At 39.5% G+C, this 25,483-nt stretch overlaps 1 protein-coding gene across 2 annotated transcripts in view; it reads left to right on the forward strand.

The window, feature by feature from the left end:
* Positions 1-25,483, forward strand: part of SORT1 (sortilin 1) — a 941,002-nt gene that overhangs the window by 811,925 nt on the left and 103,594 nt on the right. For both annotated transcript variants that reach the window (XM_044076883.1, XM_044076884.1), the window contains 2 exons: positions 12,602-12,713; positions 22,238-22,371. In XM_044076883.1, the coding sequence (XP_043932818.1) occupies positions 12,602-12,713; positions 22,238-22,371 (246 nt within the window). The remainder of the gene's footprint in view (positions 1-12,601; positions 12,714-22,237; positions 22,372-25,483) is intronic.

Raw genomic sequence — 25,483 nt, forward strand, 5'->3', positions numbered from 1 at the left:
GATAAGACTAAGACCATTAGAAAATCTGATCAGCTCCGTTTCCTTTCATCCTATGTCCTTAGAATATCAGTGTTCAAGCAGACCATTTTTCCTTGGATCTCTAAAGCTATGAGAGTTTCATGGTAAGAGCCTTCCTTATTCTGTTAAGGCTCATTCTACTAGAGCTGTTGCTTCTTCTAGTGCTTTTTACAAGGGTTTGGATACTAACTCTGTTCTTGTGACAGCTGCCTGGACTTCTGTGCTGCTAGGGCCATCCTTCATGGCTTTCCAGAGGGCTCTGCTGGTCCTTACTCCTCCCTCTCTTCTTCTTCAGCTTTGGCATGCTCTCTAGTGTAATGAATATTGCAACAGTGAAATGGAAGGACATGGTACAGTTGTGTAAAATCTTATCATAATGGGAGATGTCCTTCTCTTCACTGTTGTAGTATTCATTATACCATAGATCCCCTGCCAAGGGTGACTGGACATCCTTCACCCCTTTTGGATGTTTTAATTACCTTTCTTTTCCTTGGACTGGTGTTCGTACTGAAGCTGTCAATTCTGAGGATGGTATGACTAGGCGTCACCTTTATGCCCTATGCTAAGCAAGGAGCATACATGTGACGTACGGTGTACCTTAAAGCAACCTGAAGGGTTTGGTATATTGGCTGGATGTCCAGCTTCCCTTGGCAGGGGATCCATAGTGTAATGAATACTGCAACAGTGAAGAGAGGGACATCTACCACTATGGTAAGATTTTACACAATCGTACTATATGATCAAGATGTTGGGTTTGCAAGGCAATGAGATGGGGAAGAAATGACTCCTGAGATTACTCAGCAGTATGGAGAGTGAGGTGTATCCCAGATAACTAGAGAATAAGAATACCAGTGCCAGTGTACAAGAGCGAAAGGGGACATCCACAACGGTGAGCAGTACAAGGGTATCAAACGCCTGTCACACTGCATGAAAGTTCCAGAGAATGGTGATTGATAAATGGACAGTAATAGAAAGTAAGACGGGAGATAAGTAGTTTAGATTCAAATCATGATACAGCACAAATAGCGCAGTATTTGCAGTTACAGTTGAAAAGAAGCTAGAAATGAGGAAGGTGTCCAACTGTGAGCATTCCTAGACTTGGAGAAAGCATACAACAAGGTCCCAAGATAGCTGATTTGGGTAGTTTGGAGTCCAAGAAACATTGATAGAATTTGTGCAGGCTGTGTACAAGGACCCAATGTCTCAAGTGCGAACAGTGTTCAGTCTCGTAGAGGGTTCCTACTGGGAGTGGGTATGCATCAGGGTTCAGCTATGGGCCCACAGATCTTCATACTGGTGATGGACTACGTCAACAAACAGGTTGGAGGGGACAGATCAACAAAGTTGCTGTATGCAGATGATATGGCTTTACAGGCATACTCTGAGCAAGAAATTTTGCAAAAGGTAGGAAAATGGAATGCAAAAATAAAGGAACTTGAGATGATGCTAAGTACAGATAGGAAAGTTGTAATGGCAGCAAATGGAGGAAGTCAGAAGAAGGTGAGCACTGAGATACTTGAAAATGTTAATCTGTTCAGTGTCTTCTTATCCGGGAGAGGTGGTTGAGGAGAAGGAATGTCTGAATGAGGAGGTCAAAGCTAGAATCAGAGGGGCTGCAGCCAGCTGGCACAGTATGTCAGGGGTAGTGTATGACAGAAAAATACCAAAATAGCTGAAAAGTAAGGTGTACAAAACATTGATGCGTCCAGTACTACTTTATGGTACAGAAACCTGGGCAGTAAAGGCAGAGCAGTTGAAGTTAGAGGTGATGGAGATGAAGTGCCTTAAACAGGTGGTAGGATGCACACTGTGGAAGAGATGAAAAAATGAAGACATCAGAGCAGAAGCCAGAGTAGCTCTAATTGCAGAGAAGGTCAAAGAGAACCGATTATGTTGGTTTGGGCACATGTAGAAAAGCAGAAGACAATCCTGTGAAGATGATTTGGGACAGAATGGAAGAAGGCTAGAGGAAACGAGGGCATTCAGCAAAGGGGATGGATGGGTTGTGTGAGAGAAAACCTGTGATAGTCCGGTATAACTGTCGAAGAAGGTAGAAAAACAGCATTAATTTGAGAGAAGAGCGATGGCGTCAGTTGACACAACATCCCGACTCCTAGAAAATGGGAAAAGGGGGAATGATGGTGTGTGTGCCTACAAGTATGCAGCATTATGTTAAGAAGGCCATTTTTGTGTGTGTGCATGTCCGTTTGTTAACTTCAGATATGGACAGGGGTTTGGGATCAAGTATTTGATTTAATGTCATAATTTAAATAGAAGTTTTTAATTAGCAAGTAGCAGAATTTAAAGAAACTTGCTTGGAAAAGCCGTGATTTGTATTTCTCAAATGAACAGCATTGAACTTGTCCATCTTTTTCCACAAAATTAAATCGGCTGCCAGGTTAAGTTTACAACACTTGCACTTTGGTATACTTTATGGGAACTTTTTTTTGTTTGTTTTAGCTGAGGTAGAGCACTGTGCCTTTTGCACCAATTTTCAAACTCTGCATAGGAGATTATAAGTGAATGTTGGATAATGAATATAGGAAAAATGCATAGCGAAGGGAATAATGCAGTGACAGAGCAAATAAAACTTTAGATTGGTCACACAAGAAATATAAAAATTACAATGAAGTAATGTAACCTGTGCAGGTAATACAAATACTAAGCTGACATTTACAGTAGACTTCTCGGTTTTTGAACACGAGGTAGTACTTTCACTATTAATTACTTTAAACAGATGAGGCTGTGCTTGGTGTCAGAACACAGCACTACATTATGCTGTTCTATGTAAAACATTTGTTTTTAGCATCTTTGAAAATATGTACTTTCATCTTTGAGCAAAAGTCTGTGTCCATTGTAATTCTGGAAGGGAGAGCTTCACATGATTCTGGGTCTTAAAGGGAGAAGCAATGACTGCCGCTGCTGTACAGGTTTTGTTTGTGGAGTATGAAATCTACATATGGTGTAGTGTGGAAATGAGATCAAGGTCTTAAGTAGACCTTCTTTTTGTTGGGAGTAAGCTTTTAGTATAAGTGGTAGAGAGCAAAGGAGTGGCTTTGGCCCTTGTTTTATCAAACTTTTTTAGCTTTCTGAAGAATGACACAGTAACACTCATTCCATAAGGCAAGTGCTGGACAAGTCTACATAGTTTGTTGGACATGAGTTGCATAGCTTTCAGGTTTATCTTGGAAGTTCAGGCTACTAAAGGAAGCCCTTACTCAATTTGGGATTGTAATATCGCTCTGCCTGTAAAAGTCTTTGCAGCAGGTATTAGAAAATATATGATGTTTCCAAGTCCAGAAATGTAAGGATCAGTTTTAGTTCTGTTTTTATTTCTGTGAATTTGAGTTAGGATTGAGAGATGGATGCCAAGATACTTAAATGAGAAGATTGTCTCGAAGCTGGTTGTTGCAGTCTCCGATGTGCTGGTGGTCTGGGAAGACGGTGAAGAGTTTTGAAATAGTACAAATCTCAGTTTTAGTTTTAATGTTCAGTAGTAATTTCATGTTAATCAGCCATTTGTTTAGAAAGTGAAGATCTTGTAGCTGTGACTTTGTTTTTAGCAAAAGTGTGACACCTGTAAAGGACAATGTCATCAGCTTAAAAGTAGAATGGGGAGTTGAGATAGATCAATGGGGGTAGCCTGTTTATGAAAATGCAGATCAGAAAAGGGGCTGGAAGAGAGCTTTGCGGTGCTCCTTAGTTTAAAAGAGGCTTCAGAAGTTAAGAACCTAATCTTAACTTTTAATGACATGCTCTGGTTACAGCCTTTGGTCACTGACCAATGACATCTGGCTTAGTATGGACAAAGGGTACTTATTGGTGCAATATCTATGAACTTTACAAAAATATTCATTTTGGTTAGTCATTCTCTCCTGCATATAACCACTTACTAGTAGATGATGTCATTGGTAGCAAAAAGACTGAAAGAAGTGGGAACATGAGAACCGATGTTGAGATGCCGCAGAAAAAGGCAGCAATTTGCATCTGGTAGGGTAAGATAATGTTAGAGAAAGATGTTAAGAGTTGAGGAATACAAAATGGGTAGTTTTCAGAAATTCAAAGATTACATTTTAGGAAGGGGAGGGATTCTACTTGGATTATTCTATCAGAAAAAAACTAATGGCACTTGACAGAAAGCAAATGGAATACAAGGCATCTGGGGGCACCACCCCCCTTCATTCTACTTTTATGTTCTTGCCCCAAAGTCACACAGCATTGGGAGGAGATACTTTTGATATTTTGAACATAACCTTGTGTTAAAGGAAAAATACGTAGTCTCCTTGCACTGTGTGTACAAATATATGCTATTTTAAGTAAATTTTGTGTTGTGACACATTTTATTCAGATTGTTTTCAGATGTTTGTGATATCTGTGGTGTGCCATAGAAATTAACTGAAGTACAGAAGGCGCTCAAAAATAGTTGAGGTGATAAAACACATCCTTGAGATGAGTTTTCTGTCATAGTATTAAAAAATGTTAGATATACTGAAAGAAATGACGTTTCTCCTTGATGTAAATTGTGTATTGCTATTAGACCAGAGGCTAGTAACACTGGTTCCATGGCATATAAGAGGAGATTTAAGCTATGTAATTAGAGATGCGTTAGTGTTACTTTCCTTCGAGGGAAGATTTAAAATTTCTACATGATTGTTAAGGGGAACTGACCAAGAAAGGTCTTGAAGAACAGGAAAGCCTTGGTGACCTTGATTTATGTCCATTATTCCATGGATTTTTGAAATTAAATCACCTTGAATTCTGGTGATACAAAGACTGGAACATTTGTTACTCGTGGACTGGATGCCAGATATGTTATAATAGGCATTATGAGCAGTGGTGGTAGCTTGAGCGTACAGAAGGATTTTCGTGGTTAGTACCTTTGCAGAGAAGTTGTCTCAGGAATGTACAGTCTTACAGAAAAAAATAAGGCTGTAGGAGTAGCTGTGCAGGAATGTAATCATGTTGTACGGTGTTAAAAAGCAGTGGTGAAGGCTATTGATACTTGGGAGTGCATAGCATTTTGAGTGGTTTACAGTGATGTTGAGTTCATGTTTCAAGAGTACAGGGTGCAGCTAAGGCTGCAACTGGAGGCTATACAGACCATAGGCTAGAAAATGAGCAGCACGTTAGCAAAATGTTGTTGTATGTGGAGTATGTCTGATGTCTGAGTACAGACTTGAAAAGCTTGGCATTTCTATATTAGGAGAAGAGAAAAAACAAGGCAGATATGAGATGGGCACATTGACTACAGGCAGAAGGGTTGTAATCGAAGAGTCAAGGCTGGAAGCAGGAAGAGGGATGTTTCAAAACAGACTGAAAAATTGCTGCTACTACCCAGAGTGGATAGTGGTGATTTCAGATATGTTGCATTCGGTACTTGTGCACTCTTAACTCATCAGAGGAGTTCAATGTCACTTGAGACAGAGCAAGGAAAGGTTAAAACTAAAGTTTCGGAGTAATGGTTGTGTTAGTGCATAGAACCAATTGCTTATCAATCTTTCCTTGATTTCTCTTGTTCCTGTGGCAGTACAGCATTCATTAAAGCATGCCTGTTTGTGTGAAATGCTGCCTTTAGAAAACAATACATCTGTGGGTATGGCAGTATAGCATTCAGGAGCAATTCATTTTTGACATTTCAGCCATTGTCCTACTCACGGCCATTGAGACAGCCCCATTAAGCATTTTCATTCCTTTCTTCCACCGACATTCAAGGAAATCAGTATTAGGAGGAGAAGAAATGGGAATTACACTTGTCTCTAGGTGGACCAAGGGAATTTTCTACTTCTACCACACTTCCACCACATGACTATATATGAGCACACTTCTTTCATTGCAGGCATCGAGATGTTCATTTGTGCTTCCGTATTTACACTGTAGAGCTTCATGCTGTTTGGTGAGTAGAAGTGCTCATTGTTTGCCACATACTGCTAATTCACCATTTTGTCTCCACAAGGCAGCAGTCATGCAGGCCAAATCAATAGGTTCATAGGTTTATACTAGACTAACAGCCAACAGGGTTTTTACAAGCCTAGTCATATAAACCAACACAGTTTTGTCCTCGAGTTCCTTGGATGCCTATATGGTGGTGTATGTTAGTAAAGAAGTGTCTAAGGGTTATGTGTGGGGGTTATATTAGTTTGGGATTAATTTGCTTACTGTTGACCTCTATCCATCAGAGACATGAGGTTTAAACTGGGGGAGAATTTTTAATTTCTCATCCAATGATCAAGTTTTCTTTTGAGTAGGGTCAGAGAAGAAGTCTGCTTCATGTAAATGAGGAGCTTAGTCCATAGCACATGAATCCTTTGAGACCCATATCACTCTCTCCAGCATGTTCTTTATAAGTTGTAGGCAAAGTTCAGGTCCTTAGATTTAATGTTTCTGATGCTGTTTGTTTTGTGGATCTGCAAGAGATCCATTTGAGCTGGATGAGATGATCAGCAACCTGTAGGAGACTGAGTACAGAGACTGGGCCTTAAGGCGATCTGCATATATTCAGACCCTGGATTCTGTTCCAACTGTTGCAAGTGCCTGGTTAGGTATGGTACTACAACGTCCTCTGACCTGGAAGCCATACCCTTGCTTATGAGTTGGGTGACACAGAATGACTTTCTTGCTATCTTGGCTATGTGTTGGTTGAAGGACATATTACTGTATACATATCTTCCTAGATCCCCAACTGTAAGGTCAACTCTTAGGGGTGTTTTATCAATGGAGTAATTAGCTTGGGTGGACGATTTCCCAGAGGGCACTATAATGCATTTATTCACGTTGAGTTTTAATCTGTGGCTTTGTCATCAGTCATTTGTTTGTGTTGGTCCATCATGTAAGATGTTGGTGTCGTGGGAGAAATCTGTGATAGCTCCCCATTTGCAGCCATCTGCAAACCTGCTGAGCCAGAAGCCTTTGACATTAGCCTTGACTTCCGAGAGTTAGATGTCAAACAGGAGTAGGTCCAGCACAGAGCTCTGGGGGTACTCTACTGATGAGTGGTCTCCTGGGTGGAGGTGATCTCGCCAATCCTGACTTCTTGGGTCCGGTCTGTGAGCCAGCCAGTAATTCAGTGAGTTTTATAGAGGTTTATCCCTAGTTCTGAGAGTTTGTCAACAATACCTAAGTAGGGTATTTTATTGAACACCTTGGCTAGATTAAGGGATGTGGTGTGCACCGTTTCCCCTCATCCATAGCCTTGGTGACCCTTTTAAAGAATTCTACCAGGTTGAATAGACAAGACCTTCCTTTAACGAAGCCAAAGTGGGATGGGTTCAGTATCTGTAGGTTGCCAGTGCCCTTATAATGTGCAACTGTCTCCCATGTTGGTGAGTACTATGTCCAGCATGTTTGATCATCTGGTTGGAGTGCGCACTATCCAGTCCAGGATGTTTGTGTTGGTCAAATCTAGGAAATGTTGTGCCTGTGAGTTAGAAGCAGTATTTTTCCCAGTCTATAGAGGCATAGTGAGCCTGTCATGAATAGGATATTTGCTTGGATAGTGAGTCTCTAGGTAAGAGTTGTAAGCTTCGTGGATCAAATAGGGTGACCTGTAGCTGGCCAGGAGATGGTAAGGAGTCTTTTCTATGGAAACTTGGATGTAGATGAACTCCAAGGCATCATCCTGTTTAACCAACCTGGAGTTGTATTTGTTGCTAATGTAGATAGACACCTTAACCTTTAGCCTGTCATTCTGCTGCTGTTTGCCTAAATGTGTGAAAGGCAATATAGACTTCTACTTCGGCGTACTTTCTGTGGGTTTAAAAGAAGTCTCTGTAACAGCACACATGTCTACATTTACCAGATTGAGGAGAGTTTGTATGGTGTAGAGTTTCTTGTTTAGGCTCCTACCATTGGTACTGTTGAGTAGTAACACCTTAAGGTTGCTCTGAGTATTTTTTTTTTTTTTTGGTAGTTTTATCTTAGGTTCATATAAGCCTAGCCAATAAGGTTCCCTGGCTTTTGCTTTTGAAATCGCCTAAAAAAGCTTGAAGGGGTGGATAAAATTGTTGCCAATATCCGAAAGTCCATGGAGGTACAATTGCAGACCATTCTTGCGAAAGCAACGTGGCTGTTAACCATGTCCTCCATGCTGATAGATATTGTATTCCCCTGGAATGACACTAGAAACTAAGCCAGTTATTAAAATCAATAGTTTTCTGTTCATATTGTCATCGTTCTTGGGGAGGTGCTCAATGCAAGGCACATAGCTATCTGTGACACACAGAGAGATCCATAATGTCTCCTCATATAGTTCAGTGAGGTATGCCTCAGGTCATTTACACCTAGCTGGACTATGATAGAATCATATTGGTATCTGGGGTGCAGTGACTTCATTGCGTGTGTGACATTGTGGATCCTAACTCCAGATGGGTAACTAACAGTTATTTTCTCCTTGTCCTCCCTTTTGAGAGAGGCATCTCTGTGTTGTACAATGAAATTCCCTATTACAAGAGTGCTAGGTAAAGTGTTTGCTTGCCTTATAGGCTTTGTTATTGGGGGAATACTGGGTGTAGGCTTGTGTGTTGTTAGGTGCTGCTTTTGGCATGTGCTTTAGTGATTTCTGAGGGCAAGTGTTGTCATTTGATGTACTAGGAGGTCTTTGAAGTTTGGAGAGTTTCTTTTAAGTGCTTCAGCATAAGAAGGTCTTTGTATGTGATGAACTGAGTGCATAAACGATGTAGTGTGCTCCTGATAACCTTGTTTGTCAGTGGTTTTTGCTTCCAAGGAGGTTATGTATGCACTTCTCTCTCATACTGTTAGTTTCTTTAAGGATTGATATTGTCTGAGTTCATGAAAAAATTGCTATGTTGTCTCAGGATGCCCATATCTACCAAGCCGGCCACAGAGACATGACGGAATCCATGTTGTTAGGACCTCTGTTAGGTTTGGTCTGTTATAGTTTAGGGACTTGGTTTTACAGGGGTCACCTAAGTGGTGTCTAGAGTTAAAGCTATATTTTAGATAATGCTGTTATCTGATATAGGTGCTGCTTGATGTGCTACTTGCTCTAAGTTTAGCTTCACACAAAGCCTTTCTTTGTTACAGGTTAAAGCTGTAAGTACTAGCTTTATAGGTTTGCTACTGTACAGGCTACTGACTTCCACTGTGCATTGAGCAGCTCTGTGAAAACACATCTAACTTATAGCAGACAGAAAAAAAAGTTGAAAACTTACTCCAGTGCCCTCTGGCCAATAAATGACTTTGAACTTCTGGAGTGTTTCCCTACTCAAGAGAGACCAGGTAAATACCTTTTGGCTCAAGATAGATAATCCAGGAACAATTTAATGTAAAAGCATAGCAAAAGTAGCTCTAAAGTGCAGATTAACACCAAACAACTAAGTCCCTAAAAAGCGCTCTGGCTAATGAAACAATCTCACTTTAAGCCTAACTGTGTGTTTTCCAACTTGGACAGACTACCTTCTTCTGGCACTAGAATTGCAGCCCCATTTTTCTTAATGTAAAAACACACTTTAGTTAGCCGCAAGTGAAAAGGTACCAGAAACAAATCTAACAACCCACCAGGATAGGTGAGCCAACCGTGGCTGCTGGTTCACCCTGTCGCTCCTCTGGTATCAGTGTCTGCCTTTTGTTATTTAGGTTTGTTGACTGGGGTAATGGACTGATACACAGTATTTCAGCAAGAACTGAACCCAAAGTGCTGAGGCTGCCATTGAAGTTCTGTACCTGTGTGTCACAGAACCAGCACTAGAAGTGTGTGGCTACAGTGGTACAGAATTTGGGAATACATACCTGTATGAGTAAGGAAAAACATTGTACAGAGATTTGTTTTTGCTGAAGGAAGGACGGGAGAGTAGCAAACTATAACAGCAACACCCTGTCTTAGTATTTATTTATTTACATTTAACTGGGTAGTGTCCGATTGGGCCAGTAGCCCATTTTCAGCAGAGACCCGGGCAGAAATGCTCCAGTAAATTAACAATTTAGTTTACAAAAAGCAAGTAGTCAAGACATGAGTAATTAATAAATCACAATTTACAACAGTGCAATTAACAAAGATGCTAAAGAAAAAAAAATAGTTGTGGAAGTATATTACAGAAATACAAATCTATTGTATAATCGGGACTCTGTCGGAAATATAGTCAAGGCAGTTCTAGGCATAAGAAACTAGTTTGAGGTGCAGGAGCATACAGAGTTGTGAAGGCATTTGGGAAAGAATTAACCAGGTGAAATACAGGGGCAGAGCCAGTTGCGGTTGAGATATTATTTTAGGTGTTTTTTGGATGAGGAGATGTTGGGATTGTTCTGGATGTGCTGAGGGAGAGCATTCCAGAGCTTGGCTATTTTGCTGAAATAGAGGGTGTCACCATGATAGTTGTGAGATTGGGTAATTTTTAACAGACGTCTGTCAGAAGACCTAAGGGACCTAACTGTTTGTTAGGTTGTACCAGGCTTGCAAGTGCAGGGCAGTTACTGGGGGTTGTGTATGACTTTGTGGGCAAAGGTAAGTTGGTTTACAGTTAACAGGTTGGGAAGTTCCAGGCAGTTGAGGTGCTGACGAGAGGAGCAATGATGAGTTTTGTGGGGGTGATTGGCTGCAAACCTAGCTATTTTGTTGTAGCAGGATTCTAGAAGTAAGGTTAGCCTTGAGTAGGTTGGTGAAAATGTGTGAGCAGTAGAGGAGGGTAGATGGTAAGTGGGCTCTTGCTGTGGCTAGTCTGGCTTGGTGAGTGAGGTAAGATTTGGCCCTGTAGAGAGTACCCAGTTTGGCATGGACATTTTTGATTGTTCGGGAGATGTGTATCAAATTTTAGCTTGTCATTTATTGCAACTCCTAGGAGTTTGGTCTGATTAGTTGGTTCAATATTTGTTCCATTAGAGGAATAGATAGAGAAGAGGTATAGAGCTGAGCTTGGAAGATTTGTTTGTGAAAATCATTAACTTAGTCTTATTTGGGTTTGGTTGGATTGGTATTTTTCTATCTCCTGAAAAGACTTTTGCATTTTGTATTGAAGTTCTTGGGGGGGGGGGGGTTTGAACAGATAAAAGAGGAGTTGTCTGCGTATTGGATGATAAGTTGCAAGTTTTGGGTAGCAGAGTTTAGGTTATTGGTAAATATGATAGAGGAGAGTCCCAAGTATTGATCCCTGGGGATCAGTCCCTGAGTTCCACAGAAATACCCCACGATAGATGAATTATTTTATTTGTTGACAATTTTACACAAGAAAAAAATGTAACATAATTTTTCTGTTTTGGGATGTGATGGGAATATTTCTGATTGTTCAAAGTTTTAGAAATAAATACTACAGCGGACTTGCTAGCCTGTACTTGGCCTCCTTTCTCACTGACCTTTCTAAAGTTTGTTGTAAGCTATTATTTTGGTGCTGTATGCACAGCTTATTTTCAGATATGTTTTGTATCTCCTACAACAGCTACATTTTCTGTGTATTTTGTATTTGTCAGCTTAATAAAGACAGACTGGAAACATCTGCATGCTTTTTTTTTTTTTTTTTTTATAAGTGTCCCAAGAGCTTTTGTTTTGGTTAATTGGCTAACTGATACAGGAATGTGACTGTCATGTGTTTGCAAATGTTTACACTTGACCATGTTTTGCTGTCTGTAATACAAATAATTTGATCAGTGTGTTTATTTTTGTATCTGCTGTTAAGCACGGTTCAACAAGACCTGACTGACTTACTGTTTTAATATTTTAATTTTCTTTCCTATTTTGAAATTTGGGCAATGTTGATCAGAGTTTCTGTTCTTAGTAATTTATTTAAATCATTTGATGCAAAAGTATAATATAGTCTAGAGATGCCAGGCTACAAAGCTGAAGACATCTGTTCCATAACACTTCAGCATGTTTTTTTATTGTGCGTGACTAAACAAGCCACTTAATTTAACTCCCTTGTGCTTCCTTGAAATCCCCAAAATAAAGGATCCTGTAATTAACCCAGAAGGACTATCTTGACAGTTATTTAACAAAATAACTGCTAATGTTCAAGATTGTATATTAGTCCTTCAAGCATGTTGGGGCGTAATAATTGACGTGCCAAGAAATGCAACAAATAATAGCAATTACCAATTCAAGTCCACATGAAGGTGCTTAACCAGTTGTACCAGCAGATATTATTGCGGTGGTGTTTATATCGTATAAGTGATTCTGATATTTTAAGGTAATTTACCTATATTGACCTTTTTGTTTACATTGTATTGTTTTAATAAGGATACCAGTGTGGGGTTTTTAAATAGTATTTGTTTTCATACACTGAGACTCTTTGTTACTAAGGCAATAGACTTCTTTGATCAAAAACTTAATTTTGATGCTCATTGTTTTTAGGGGGAAGGAATAACGTGTAAAAGAAAACAGAGTATTTCATTTTACATTAATCTCATTAACTAGAGATTAAAACTTTTTCTTATAAGAGGAGATCCTTCTCATGGGAATCTGTAGACATTTTGCTCATTATGTAGTCAAAGGCCACAACACTAGACTTCACACTGTGTTATCTAGCCTTTTGGTTCATTCTTTGTATAATAAAGGGTGTTCTCCTCTTTAAATGATTAGGATTTACATTTACATTCTTTGTTCTGTTAAGTAAGAGGAATGTTTCTGTTTTTGTTTCCTCAGATATCGAAAGATACCTGGGGATATGTGTGAAGGAGGGATTCTACTACCTCGCAAAATAATAGACCTGAAGAAGAAATGCAACAACAGCAGCAGTCTGGTGAACCCCCCGTTGGTAGGCACAAGTCAGTGTAAATGTGCAGTACACTGAAAACCATATCAGTTTTGTTGAATTTATTGCTTCTGCAGTTAAAGTATATCTGTGTAGAGCCTTTTTATTTATTTAAATGTTTGAATAATGCTGTATGCTTAGTCCACTGCTAATTTCTTTCTCTTTACACCACAGGTTTTAACTCAAAGCTTGCAGCAATGCACTGCTTCTAGGGTCTATTAAGTTGGTTCACAGTACTCCATTATGCTTGGAGCTCAGTCTTTAATATGAGACAGAGAGCTAAGAGTTATAGTTTCATTTTAGGCTAACCAGCATTTCCTTATCTTACTTTCAAATGCTTTGGCAGCAGGATTAAACATGATATTGCCTTGCATTGGTCACTTCCATTCTCATGTCTTCTGTAGCCACATTACCCCCAGAGTTTTCTTTCTGTTGGGGAGATTTGCATTTGTTCATAGTCTTTTAGCATTTCAACATTGGCAATGGGGGCTTGGAATATTTCCTTGCTCCTATGCTGAACCCCCCATGAGTAGCATAGTGCCCTGTTATGCTAAGCCTATTGCAGCTGTATGCATACCCTTATTGCTAAACTAAAGTGTAAATACACGTTGGGCTTAAACTGCCAAGTTTCTTTGCAGATGCTGCTCAACTTGCTAGCCTTCCTCCAGATAGTACTCCTGTAGTAAAAACACTGCCAATTTTGACTTCCTAGGATGGATTAAACCAGTAGCAGAGGCTCATTTCCCATGCCCAGGCTGATAATTGAACAGGCATTGATAGGGCACACCTTAGAGCATTGTCCTTTTGATTTGCCGAGCCATTTCTTGTCCTTCCATACCAGTGGCTTTTTTGCATGGTCTCCGTTGTATGTTTTGTTGCCTGTTGGCATTCCCAATTTTTATCTAAAATATATTCATTAATGTGTTGATTATAAACATTGCTACTTTAGTACAATTCCTTATGCATTAGACAGCTGTCCGCCTTTCTGGCTCAACTTCTGGAGAACTTGTACATCCCCGTGGCAGAGGTGGACTCTTCCCACATGGCACTGACAATAGTGTAATGCTCAACAAAAAGGAAAAGCATTCTGTTCCAAGTTTTATTTATTTATTTATTTTTTTTGCTGCAAGAAGAGGTCAGTACCCAGTTCTGGTAATTTGTTCAATCTTGTTAAACTTTTTTTTTTTGTACTACGCTGAATTTTGTTTGTAAAATGTGTTAAATCTGTTGGGGATTTCTTCCAATGAAAGATCAATATCAAGTGTGCTTGTGGGAGGCAGATTCTGACTAAAAATTAAAATTAACACATATATTGCCTTTTTGTTTAAGTGAGAGACATCAAACTATCAGACTTATGCCTGGAATCACTGTGCTACCTTTAACAAGAAGACCCTGCTCAATCACAGACACATATTCACTGCTGCAAATCAAACTCCATTCCCCACCTACAAGTAATATTCCATGCTGTTTCTCAGTGTATGAAAGTCCATGGAGTCTGGAAACTGCAGCACAAATACAAACACGTAAACCTAAAACAAATGATGACCATGATAATTGCCCTGAAAGCCCTAAATCATTTTTTGTCTTCAGGATCTCTGTCTTAGTGGTCACAGACAGCACAACTGCATTACTGAATATAAAGATAAGCAAAATTATACCCTTGTTGCAGCTGTGACTGCCTGGAAAGTAGTACTTCAGCACACAACTTTAACCCTATAGCTAAAGCTAAACAGAAGAGCAGCTGTTTTAAAAAGAGCAGCTGTTTTAAAAAGGTCTGAAATAAACACTAGAGTGATGCTACACCCAAAGGTCTTCCTGCAGGTATTATAGCCCACCGGTGAGAAACTCCATTTGCTTCCTGTTTCAACAGGCAACTAAATTAGTTTTAATTGAGGACGTTTTGCAAAAAGGTAAGCTTTCTTTATGCTTTTCACATTTCTTCTGATATTCAAAAGTCCTTTGAAAGATCAGGAAGGACTTGCTCAAGATGTTACTGGTGACTTCCTTTTGGCCCAGACAGCACTGGTTCTTCCTTCACATACAGCTTGCCAGAGGTAACTACCAAAAACTTCCATAGAGAGGAAGTTTGGTCATATAGGATAACCGGTTTTAGATTCATCACAGTATTCAAAACTTCAGAATACCTGTTTGGATGTTATGGTTTTGATCTCTTTTAGGCGCCTTTTTTCTTTAGGTGTGCAACAGGTATTGAAGGAGGTGAGAAGACCTACAACCAGAAAATTTTCCTTGGACAAATGGAAAAAAAAATGTTGTTGCCAAAATAGAAGAAAGGACGTGTCTTAAGGGAGGCACTCCTGGTTCTCCAGCACCTGTGTGAGTTGCTGAATTCTGGCCTAGCACATACTTAAGTAAAGGTACATCTCTTAGACATTCTTCTTCTCTGCCCCTAGATCCCTCTCTTTTTCCTCATTTCAAGTCAAACCATTTTAAAGGGGGTTGCAGAATCTGAAGGAGGGTGACATCAGTCCAACTAGGGGTGGGTGGGAGTGGGGGACATTGCTTGTCTTTGGCCAGGTGACAGGCTCAGGCTGCGATAGAGCTCCATTACGTGATGAATTCAAAAGTGAATCTGCCAACTTCATCTTCAGTTTTCTTGCTGCTACATTTGTTCTCATCAATAGTAAGTGTGTTTGTCAGTTCAGCGTTGGTCTAGGCCTTTGGACATCTTGCACTGAGCAGATAAATATACCTTTCTGGGGAAGAAATTGATTTTTATTATTTCATTTGCTTATGTACAGTTTTTGTAAGCCAATGTCTGGTCAGCAAATCAACATACATGCATATGGTATGTCTGTCTCAGAGAAAATTAATAGGTGTGTATTTATGGTAGAGGTTTCACACAGGGATTTAAGCATGGTGTTTATACTTTAGGCCCAAAACACAATGCTCCCAGTTGTATGATTTGTCATGTGTTTAGTTTAGAAGACCACTAGCAGAAGGGAGCAGGCCCTTTATGCTTTTCAAGGCAAAAAAAAGGATTATAGCCCTTCCAAAACAGATCTCTAGGTCTGTCAGCTCACAGCGGCAGGGTAAAGTATATGTCCGTTCTAAAAAGAACATTAGAGAGGGAGAAGTGAGACCAAAAAGAGGTGTAGGGAAACCTCCAAACAAACCAGATTTTGGATCATCCTATGAGGGTTTCTGTTCCTCTAAAGATGCAGCCTATCTCTGTTACGATATTCAGTACTTTCAAGTACGGTTGGTTTAGATTTTGACTTTGGTTTTCTAATTGTTTTCATCAGCCACCAGAGCTGAACTTAACAAGCCCTTGCTGTGTCTAGGCAATTCAGATCCTGTATCCCAGCTCAAAAAAGATAATTTCTTTGTTAGCATAGGTAGGTTATTGTATATTAGTTAAATAATTGCTAAACTGTTAATTTGATTGTTTGGCAGTACACTGATCCATCATAATTTTAGCTGGCACTCAGTGACATAGTAGTTGCTTCAAGACCTTTGTGACCAGGGAGAAACCTCTGCTGTTGCTCCAGCATGTGTGGACCTTCTGGCATAACTTGGGGGAAAGGGGGTCAGTTTCTGGTACACCTAAACTCAGATAAACCACATGGAGGAATTGATCTTATTACCCTTTGGGTGCCTTTATTCAACATTTGCAAATATGAATGAGGGAGACATGGAAGTCATCTATTAGAAAATCATTCTTAGAAAATTTCTGTATGAATTGTTTGCCTTAGATCTAATATATGCAAGTTAAAGTGCACTTGTCAGCTAATTTTGCCTGACAGTGGCTCCAACACTGCCTCAAAGTCCCAAATCAGTTTCTGAAAGTATTCTGTATTTTACAGCACAGTAGAAAAGACTGGTCCTAGCCTGGGACCTAAAGTTTGTTTTAGAAAATTAGCCATACCTCCATTTGAGTAAGCGGGTCCTACACATCACACATTTCTGACTCAGAAAATTGTACCAGTCACTCATAGCCATCACATCCGCTAGGAGGATCTTGGAGCTCCAAACACTCCTGTGCAGAGAGCTTTTATATATATATATATATATATATATATATATATCTACACTTCCTTAAAGTCTAAGGTAGTAAAACAAGTTTTCCTGAACCGTCCTGTACAACTCCTTATTTGTTGCTCCAAACCCTGAAAACAAATGAGAAAGGATTTTGCATACCTTGGATATGCATAGGTAATTAAGGATGTCCTGCCTCATCACTGTTGCAGTATTCATAACATGTGGGATGTCCTACAGGACTAGCCCAACGTATGGCCAGTATACCAAAACTGTTACATCTGTCTAGCGTCACATGCCAGATGTATGCTCCCCACGCAGGTATAGGGCATAAAAGTGATGTACATACACTCCATACATAGAACTTTTGCCATCATTTCAAATGCCACAGTTGAACATCGGTCTGAATGCCCTTTCTCTACTAGTTTCTACCAAGCCATTTACCAATAAGTGCCCCTGTTGGGTTTCCTTATTTTTCTTCCGTTTGTGTACTTAAGGTTCATGTGATACAGGAAGGGGAAAATGTCAATGTGGGAGACAGATTCTCCATAAAAAAAAATCACAATAAGGGTTTATTTTGTCTAGGTGCTTCACTCAATAATACCCAGTGTACCATTTGTCAGGCTTTTGCTCCCAAAACACGTTGCAGCAGTCTGTCCTCCTTATCCATTTATCTTGAGAACCAGCATATGAAACTTTTGATCCAGGGTACCATGGCTGAATCCACCCACCCTGAGGTACAGCCATCTCTTAAAAAGAAGACCAAAAAGCTTTGGTCTGACTCTGCTGCTGTCCAGCTTCCACCAGGCATATTCTTGAAGTTAGTGAAGACTGGAACTGGCTTCTCATATGTCCTCTGAGGCTGTACTTACATTTGCCATGGACATTGAGGGGAACCATGACTGATCATTTCCAAAGGGCCTAGGGGAATTCCCAAGATTCTCATTAGTGAAGAGGTTCCTGTTACCCTTATTGAGTCTAGGTGTGGCACAGAGCTTCCTATGTTCGTCAGAGCTGATGTCCCTCAGAAGAAGAGAAATCTAAACACATTCCTCCCATTGCTAAGGATCCTAAGGGGGAATGGGTAGAACTTTACCCAGGGTTTGTTCAGTGCCCTGATAGCTTTGAGAACACTTCAGGAAATGTCTTTTTCTACTTCTCCTTGGTCATCTACTCCAGCCAAAAGGACTAGGGAGTCTGACTCTTCAGATGAGGAGGTGAATTCAAGAGATGAGTCATTGGCCCACTCACAAATTGCCTCACCTTTGGGCTGTGGGTCTGAGGAAGAGGATTCAATGAATTCTGATTCTCCCTTTGAGCTATTGCCCTTTGGGGACCCAGTAGTTTACACGAGGGAGCATTTTAAGTGGATGGCTCACAAGATTCTGATATTCAAAAAAGGTATTATGAGCTTTGGTAGATGGAATCTCCTAAATCTTCTACGTTTCCGCCTATGTTGGATGTCTTTTTTGAAACATTTATGGCTGCCTCTTTGGATCCTGATTCCCAACCCCCAGCCTCTTTAGAAGCCTGACCATTTTTTTAAGGTGCCCGAGGCCTTTAAGTATCTCCACAAGTATCCTTATTCAGACATTTGCAGTGGTCTCTGTTTGTGCATCAGACCTTCCAGACTCTGAGGGTATGACATTTGCCATCTCCATGTTTGGTTCCACTTGTCATGTTGCCCGCCATGCCATCAAATGTAGTTATGCAGCTGATGCATCCTCTAGAGTTGCTGCTTCAGGTTCAGTTAGGAAGAGGTACTCTTGGCTTTGCCTCCGGGCTTTACCTAATGATATTAAGGCCAAACTCCTAGATGTTCCTTTGGGGAATCAAAATGTCTTTCGTATGGCTGCTGCTGACTTGTTTAAGACTCTACAAGAGGAAGGTAAAGTCATGCAGGATTGCAGTATCTTAAACAGATCTTTCTTTCTCCAGTACCAAAATTTCAGAGAAACATTCCTTCTAAGTCTGCCTTTGTGTATATGTGTCCTTGTCAACCTTCTAACGAAGGTTCCTAAGTGTATAAACCTACCCATATTTCTAAATCTCAAAAGCCTCCTTTTCAGGACAGATCTGCCTCCTTCACACATTGTCTTCCCTTCACCTCAGCCAAGTTCTTCGGTCTCTTAGGCTTTGTCTTTCCTCATACTGGCAACAGATTGCTTCAGACTCTTGTGTTCTGTCCTTTATCTATCACGGTTATTTTATGATATGGAAATCCACCCCCCCACCACCCACCCCCACCCCCCACCACCACCTTTTCAGGTCTTCCTCAACCTCCACCAGGCCAACTTCTTCATTTTTCTGTGGTTCTGTAGAATTTACTGTATCAGAGCACTATTCAACCCATTCCAGACTCCCAAACAGGAACAGGGTTTTACTTCAGAATGTTTCTGGTTCCCAGAAAAGAGGGGTCTTGAAGACCAGTCCTAGACCTCTCTTTTCTAAATACTTATCTAAATATTTTTCTAAATATTTCTCCTTTCAGGAAGCTTTCCATCCAGACTCTGTTTCCCCTATTACATCCACAAGCTTTTATAGGGGGTAGTGTTTTGGTTGAGTTTTATGCCAAGTCATGGGCAGTTACACCATGAGCCCACTGCATTCCTTTCTTTGCTACAGGCATGCATAGGATCAGTAAACATGCATAAGAAAGAAGCCCTAATAGATGGCCAGGTTGTGGGCTTCTCATTTGACAAATGGTTTAATGATATATTTTGCTCAGCAGGAATAAATGAGCTGTATAGATTTAAAATTTTTAAAAAAAGACAAATTACGTTATTGATGCACAGAATATTTTGTTGTTCATGCATGCAAAAACTTGAACATATGACTTCCGTTAACAGTTGACAGTTTTCTATGCTTCACTCCTAAGCACCTGTTAGTCAGATGTACCAGCTGCTAGTAAAACAGATATTTTTTCATTATAAAAATGCAAAAAGTAAATTTAGTTGATGTATTCCTGTATTCCAAAGAGTGAAGTGTCATTTTTCAAGAAGATAATGTCTCATTTTATCTTGATATGTACTATCTTGGATGACTATCCTACAAGCATGGCTTTTTACTTGATGATCATAGCATGCATATACAAGTCACTTGTACATATTTTTCTGTAATGATTACTGCCAAATGGATCTTTCTGTGGTATCTCTCCATTGTGAATAAGAAGTTGTAGACTGCATGCTGCTCATGGCTTCATTTGCAGATCTATTTTAATATTTCATGTTTACATAGATGTACTATTGCTGCAGAACAACTGATAATGTAACTCACTTCCTCCCAAGTTGTTGTGTCTTTCGGCTTTTCCCAGTTAGGGGTCGCCACAGCGGAACTCCAATCCGCTAATGATTGGCAGTTGATTTTTACATGCTGAGTTGCCAGCCCTAACGCACAACCTTCAACGAAGGTACGCCCATTCACACATGTCTCCACGCAGAAGGCGCTCTAGCTGAGAGTCGAGCCGCTCAGCGTCTTACTGGGAGGCTACAATGCTACCGCAGCACCACCACCGCGGATTTCCAAGTATTGCTTAGAAATCTACCCAGACGTTGTCCTTAGGTGACCCTTCCTGATGAAGATACTAGTAGTGTAAGTATCTTGAACAGAGGTCACTGTAACAGTAAAGCTTCTCTCTCTCTCCTTCTCCTGTTGAGAGCCTAATAATTTTGTTGCAATAGGTCTCTCCCATATGCATTTCTGAAATATGTACTGCAAACTCTTATACACTGCTGCACACCCTACTATATGGAATGTATTGATATTTTTGTTTTTTTTTCTGTCTGTTTACTTGTCCCAGTTACAAAACTTGGTTACTTGTGCACAATGTAGTGCACGTGTTGGGTATCAATGAAATTTGCTTCCATCAAGTTTGCTTCCCAGTGGAGATATATACTTGAACCAGAGAGAGTGAGGCACAAAGCAGAATCACAGTACATCAGTGCCTTCCATAGTTTCATAGGTACTTACTTAGCTGTTGATCTGTGAAGTTATTTAGAAGCCTAACCCTTAATAATTTAAGTACAGCTGACCCAGAAGTGAACAAATCCTTTACATGTTACCCTATCCATAAGGGACAGGGGTGCTAAAACAGGAGTAAATTTGCAGTTCCCCATCCATTCATCCAGATTATGTTTGAATGGGGTAAGAGAAGTACTTTTCTATTTTGGAGAGGATGACTGTTCGAAATAGTATTTTGTGTGATACTGATCTGTCTAGCATGTTGTGTTTATGTTGTAGATGAGATTAGGACGGCTTGAGTTGGTGTCTATACCACCACTAGACCTGAGTGTGTGCATTAAGACTGATGGGGTCTGTTGAGGCTCTGTACGCAAGGAAAAGATGACCCCTCAGTAGCCTGTATTGTACCAAGAAGAGAAGGACAAGACTTTGAGACTTGTCAGTGTAGCTTTTATGATTTAGGCTCTTGATATCTTGGTAAGTAAGAATTGTAATTCAGGTTGTATTAAGTGTTTGGACAGGTAATTATACTCGATGATTGGCTTAATTAGTGCTGAATGCTGTAGAATAATCATATTTCTGGACCTAAATGCCTTACTCTTACAAATAAGCTGTGTAGTGAAAAAGGACCATCTTACAATAGTAAATACATGGTCATCAAAGGACTTTTTTTTTGTCTTGATAGGTTCCCAGGTGCATAACTACCAGATTGATTTTTCATGGGTGCATTGTCAATGTAGTAGTTATCAGGAGAATGTTATACATTTTTTGGCATTTAGTTTGTCCATGGTTATGACACTAGTTGTAGTATTTGGTAAAGGCCCTCTTGGTGAATCTTGATGTCCTCTGGAGAGTTTATGATGGCACTAAGTTTTCAGTCTTCTGCAAAGATGGCCTCTTTGGAGAAAAAAAAATCCAAACAGAAAATGGAACAGAGAATGTTGCAGTGACCTCTCCTTGAAAATTATCTGTTAACCAAGTGTATTTCACAACTTTACTCCATGCTATGCTTCAAGTGGGTAGGGTGTTTAGAATGATTTGCCTATATACTCCTCCCCAACCCCAATGTGCTTTCCTTTGGCTAAGACTTTTGCAGTCGGAAAGACCGTATATTTTCTCCCAAGAGTTTCCTGTGCTAGAAGCTGGTAGAACAAACTTGATTTGATTACCTAACATTGCTGTAAGTGTTTTTCAACTATTGCTGCTTCCCTATTGCCCCATCTATTCGAAAAACTGATTCCATATGCTGATTGCCTTATAGCCAGACATCCTAAATGGTATTAGTAAAGAAACTCATTAAGAATTACGGTAGGTACATTCATTTTATTATTGCAGAATTGCATAAAGCATTTCTACAGTGGGAGATTTTTTTTTTTCAAAAAAGGCACAAAAAAGAGAGATGAGCTTGAGGTGAATGAGCTACATCAAGATTGAAATCGCTGTTGACATAAAGTGCATCTTGTGTTGGGTGTGTAGTATGTCGGAACATGTACCTGAGTATGTAGCTTTATTACTTATTGTTCAGAGCGTGCTGGTGTCTGTTCTTACACTCCTCCTCTTTGTTTGTCAAGGATGTCCCACAGTCTCATCAGTCTGTCCCAACTTCACCACACTCCATAGTGATCTTTGTGACCATTATAGCCATCCTGCTGGTTATCATTATATTGGGAGTGCTCCTGGTTAAGAAGTACGTCTGTGGAGGCAGGTAAGGCAAACTTCTAGATAGCCGTTGCTATAGAGGTGGAGCTGTTTTCTACATTTGTTAAAGTACTGGCTGTGTGGCATAGCTGCGTTAAGTACAAATAATCCATGTCTTCTGAGATTACATAAATTGTCTGCCTTTGAAGGTGCCCTGGGATCTAGGATATGATACACCTCAAATTATTATACTGCATGAATTATAGAAATTTAGAAATTGCATATATTCTGTATTTCTACAAAGCAGAATAACATAAGGAGCATAAGGCTTGAAAGATATTGGCTTTGTTTGTTTCTCCTCATCAAGAAGTAGGAGTAGAACACATCATTGTATAGTGCTAGTTGTCACTCTTCCTGCTACTGATAGTTGTCTTTAGATCTAATCTGAGAGCAGCAGTCCTTAATACAACCAAGGGGACTCAATCAGCAAGTAATTCTGTAGTAGCTTTAAACGCAAATTTATTGTTTAAAATAGTAGCGTTTTTCGCTGTCTCTCCACAAGGCAGCTTCTTCAGAAAAGTAGATTACAAAATTTTGGCGCCAAATCTAGCATTTAAAAACAGAAATAAAAGCGTGTCATCATGACATCACTAATTCATTCACAATGTATGTTAAAGATGTACTAACATATTCCTTAAAATAGTATGTTCAAGTGAGCGAACACCTTACCTAGCCAATAAAATTGACTTTAATAACAGTGAAATATACATATGTACTAATATAAAAGGCACCACATAAAGTAGTATTCTAAGTAACAGCACAGCTAAGAAAGAAATAACTGTTTAAAGTATATTGACTGGTTGATAACTAGATCAAAACAAAAAACAGTTAATTCGTCAAGTAACAGTCAAGGTGAAAAACACTTGAGAACAGTAGAATGAACAATATGGTGTAAAAATTTGTACAACCGTATTGTTGAGTACAAAAAGTAATGGAATGGACTAACATTGTGTGTTATAATGATGGAATGATCATGAGCAAATTGCCCCTCAAAAATCTAAAAAATAATGTAAAATAATAATAATAAGACTACTAAAAAATGTATAAAGAAGGGGGATAATCAAAAAATTGAAACTTATATAAAATAATAATAATAATACTGATCTATGAGAAGGGCTCTATTTGATGTAACTTCTCATTTTTAATAATACAGAAATATTACAGTTCTCATTGAGCCCCGGGTAATGGAAGGCGTTGAGCCTAATCTGCCATTCCAATTCATGTAGTTCAAGTAACAAAGACAGAGGGCCCCCTCTAATACTTGGGGGTACATGATCAATACCCATAAAGGAAAATTTATGGTCGGGAAATTTTTCTATGTGTCTAACTAGGGCATTTTCCTGCTTACTTGTCCTGATGGCATAGACGTGTTCGTATATGCGTTGACGAAATTTACGATCCGTCTTGCCTATATAAAAGGCAGGACAGGAATGACAGAAAGCTCCATAGATCACTGATTTTGTGTTACAATTAATTGTATGTCTTATATGATATTTACTATCATTCACTGTAAAAGAAGTCCCTGATTTTACACAGTGGCACCAGTTACAAGAGCCACAAGTTGTAGACCCTTTAAATCTTGTGAAACTGGGTTCCTGTTTAGTTTGCATTAGTTCTTTAAGGTTCTTTCCTTTTCTGAAAACTACCCTGGGAAATGGGCCCAATTTTTCAAAAAGGTCGATGTCATTCCTAATTAGGTCCCAGTTCTTATTTAAAATTTTACAGATTCTCCCTGTGTCATTACTAAAAACAGTGATGAAGCTAGACACTGAGTTATATTTAACCAAAATTTCAGATGTAATATTGTAATGTGGTACAGGTTGATCAGTACTGTCTTGTGTTTGTTCAACAAGGCTCACTGTTTGGTCTACCTTAATTTTAAGAAGGGGTTTAAAAATGCCTCTAGCTTTTTTTGTTTCAATTTCGAAAATAATTTCCTCCAGTAGTGTGGTTGGGTATCCTCTATTTAAGAACTGAGTCTTAAGAAAGGAACATTCTTCATTAAAGGCTAAATCAGAGTTACACATACGTACTGCTCTGACAAACTGGCCTTTGACTGTGGCCCTCTTTTGTTTCAAAGGATGTTGACTAGAATAGTGTAAAAGAGAATTACAGTGCGTAGGTTTCCTAAACACTTTAGAAAAATACATACTGACATTGTCATCCTTCTTAAGCTTGACATCTAAGTAATTAACTGTTTTTTGTTTTGATCTAGTTATCAACCAGTCAATATACTTTAAACAGTTATTTCTTTCTTAGCTGTGCTGTTACTTAGAATACTACTTTATGTGGTGCCTTTTATATTAGTACATATGTATATTTCACTGTTATTAAAGTCAATTTTATTGGCTAGGTAAGGTGTTCGCTCACTTGAACATACTATTTTAAGGAATATGTTAGTGCATCTTTAACATACATTGTGAATGAATTAGTGATGTCATGATGACACGCTTTTATTTCTGTTTTTAAATGCTAGATTTGGCGCCAAAATTTTGTAATCTACTTTTCTGAAGAAGCTGCCTTGTGGAGAGACAGCGAAAAACGCTACTATTTTAAACAATAAATTTGCGTTTAAAGCTACTACAGAATTACTTGCTGATTGAGTCCCCTTGGTTGTATTAAGGACTGCTGCTCTCTGATTTTTCTTGTTTAGTTTCTTTGCCGGCTTTCCCCAGTTTGTCTTTCGTCTATGGCTACGGGGAGTATGAGCAGTCCTAATACACCTTTAATCTTCCAGTCGGAAGGCGTTCAACCAGAAGCGACTCTTCAGAACTCTAGTTCTGAAACAAACAGACTTCTCCTGATGCTCTCTCAAAAAATTGATGCACTAAACAACCGGATGGATGCTTACGAGAACAGCAATCCTACTAATACTTTTTTAAACAGCATTCCAGCTGGCCAGCGCCTTCAAAGCGGTCCATCTACCTTCAACATTTTGGAGCAGGGTGAACAAGTTGGCGCACCGGCACCGGCATTGTCCGTTTCAGAAGGCGGAGATACACATCCTTTGTCTGGAGAACAACAAAGAGTTAACGACAACAATAGGGAGCTTATTGGCGGTCCATCGATCTCCCAGTGGATTAACAATCTTGAAGCGTTCGCTTTTCCCGGGGTGACTG

This window comes from Protopterus annectens, chromosome 7.part0 (assembly GCF_019279795.1).
Source record: "Protopterus annectens isolate FY-2018-M chromosome 7.part0, PAN1.0, whole genome shotgun sequence".
Lineage (NCBI taxonomy): Eukaryota > Metazoa > Chordata > Ceratodontiformes > Protopteridae > Protopterus > Protopterus annectens.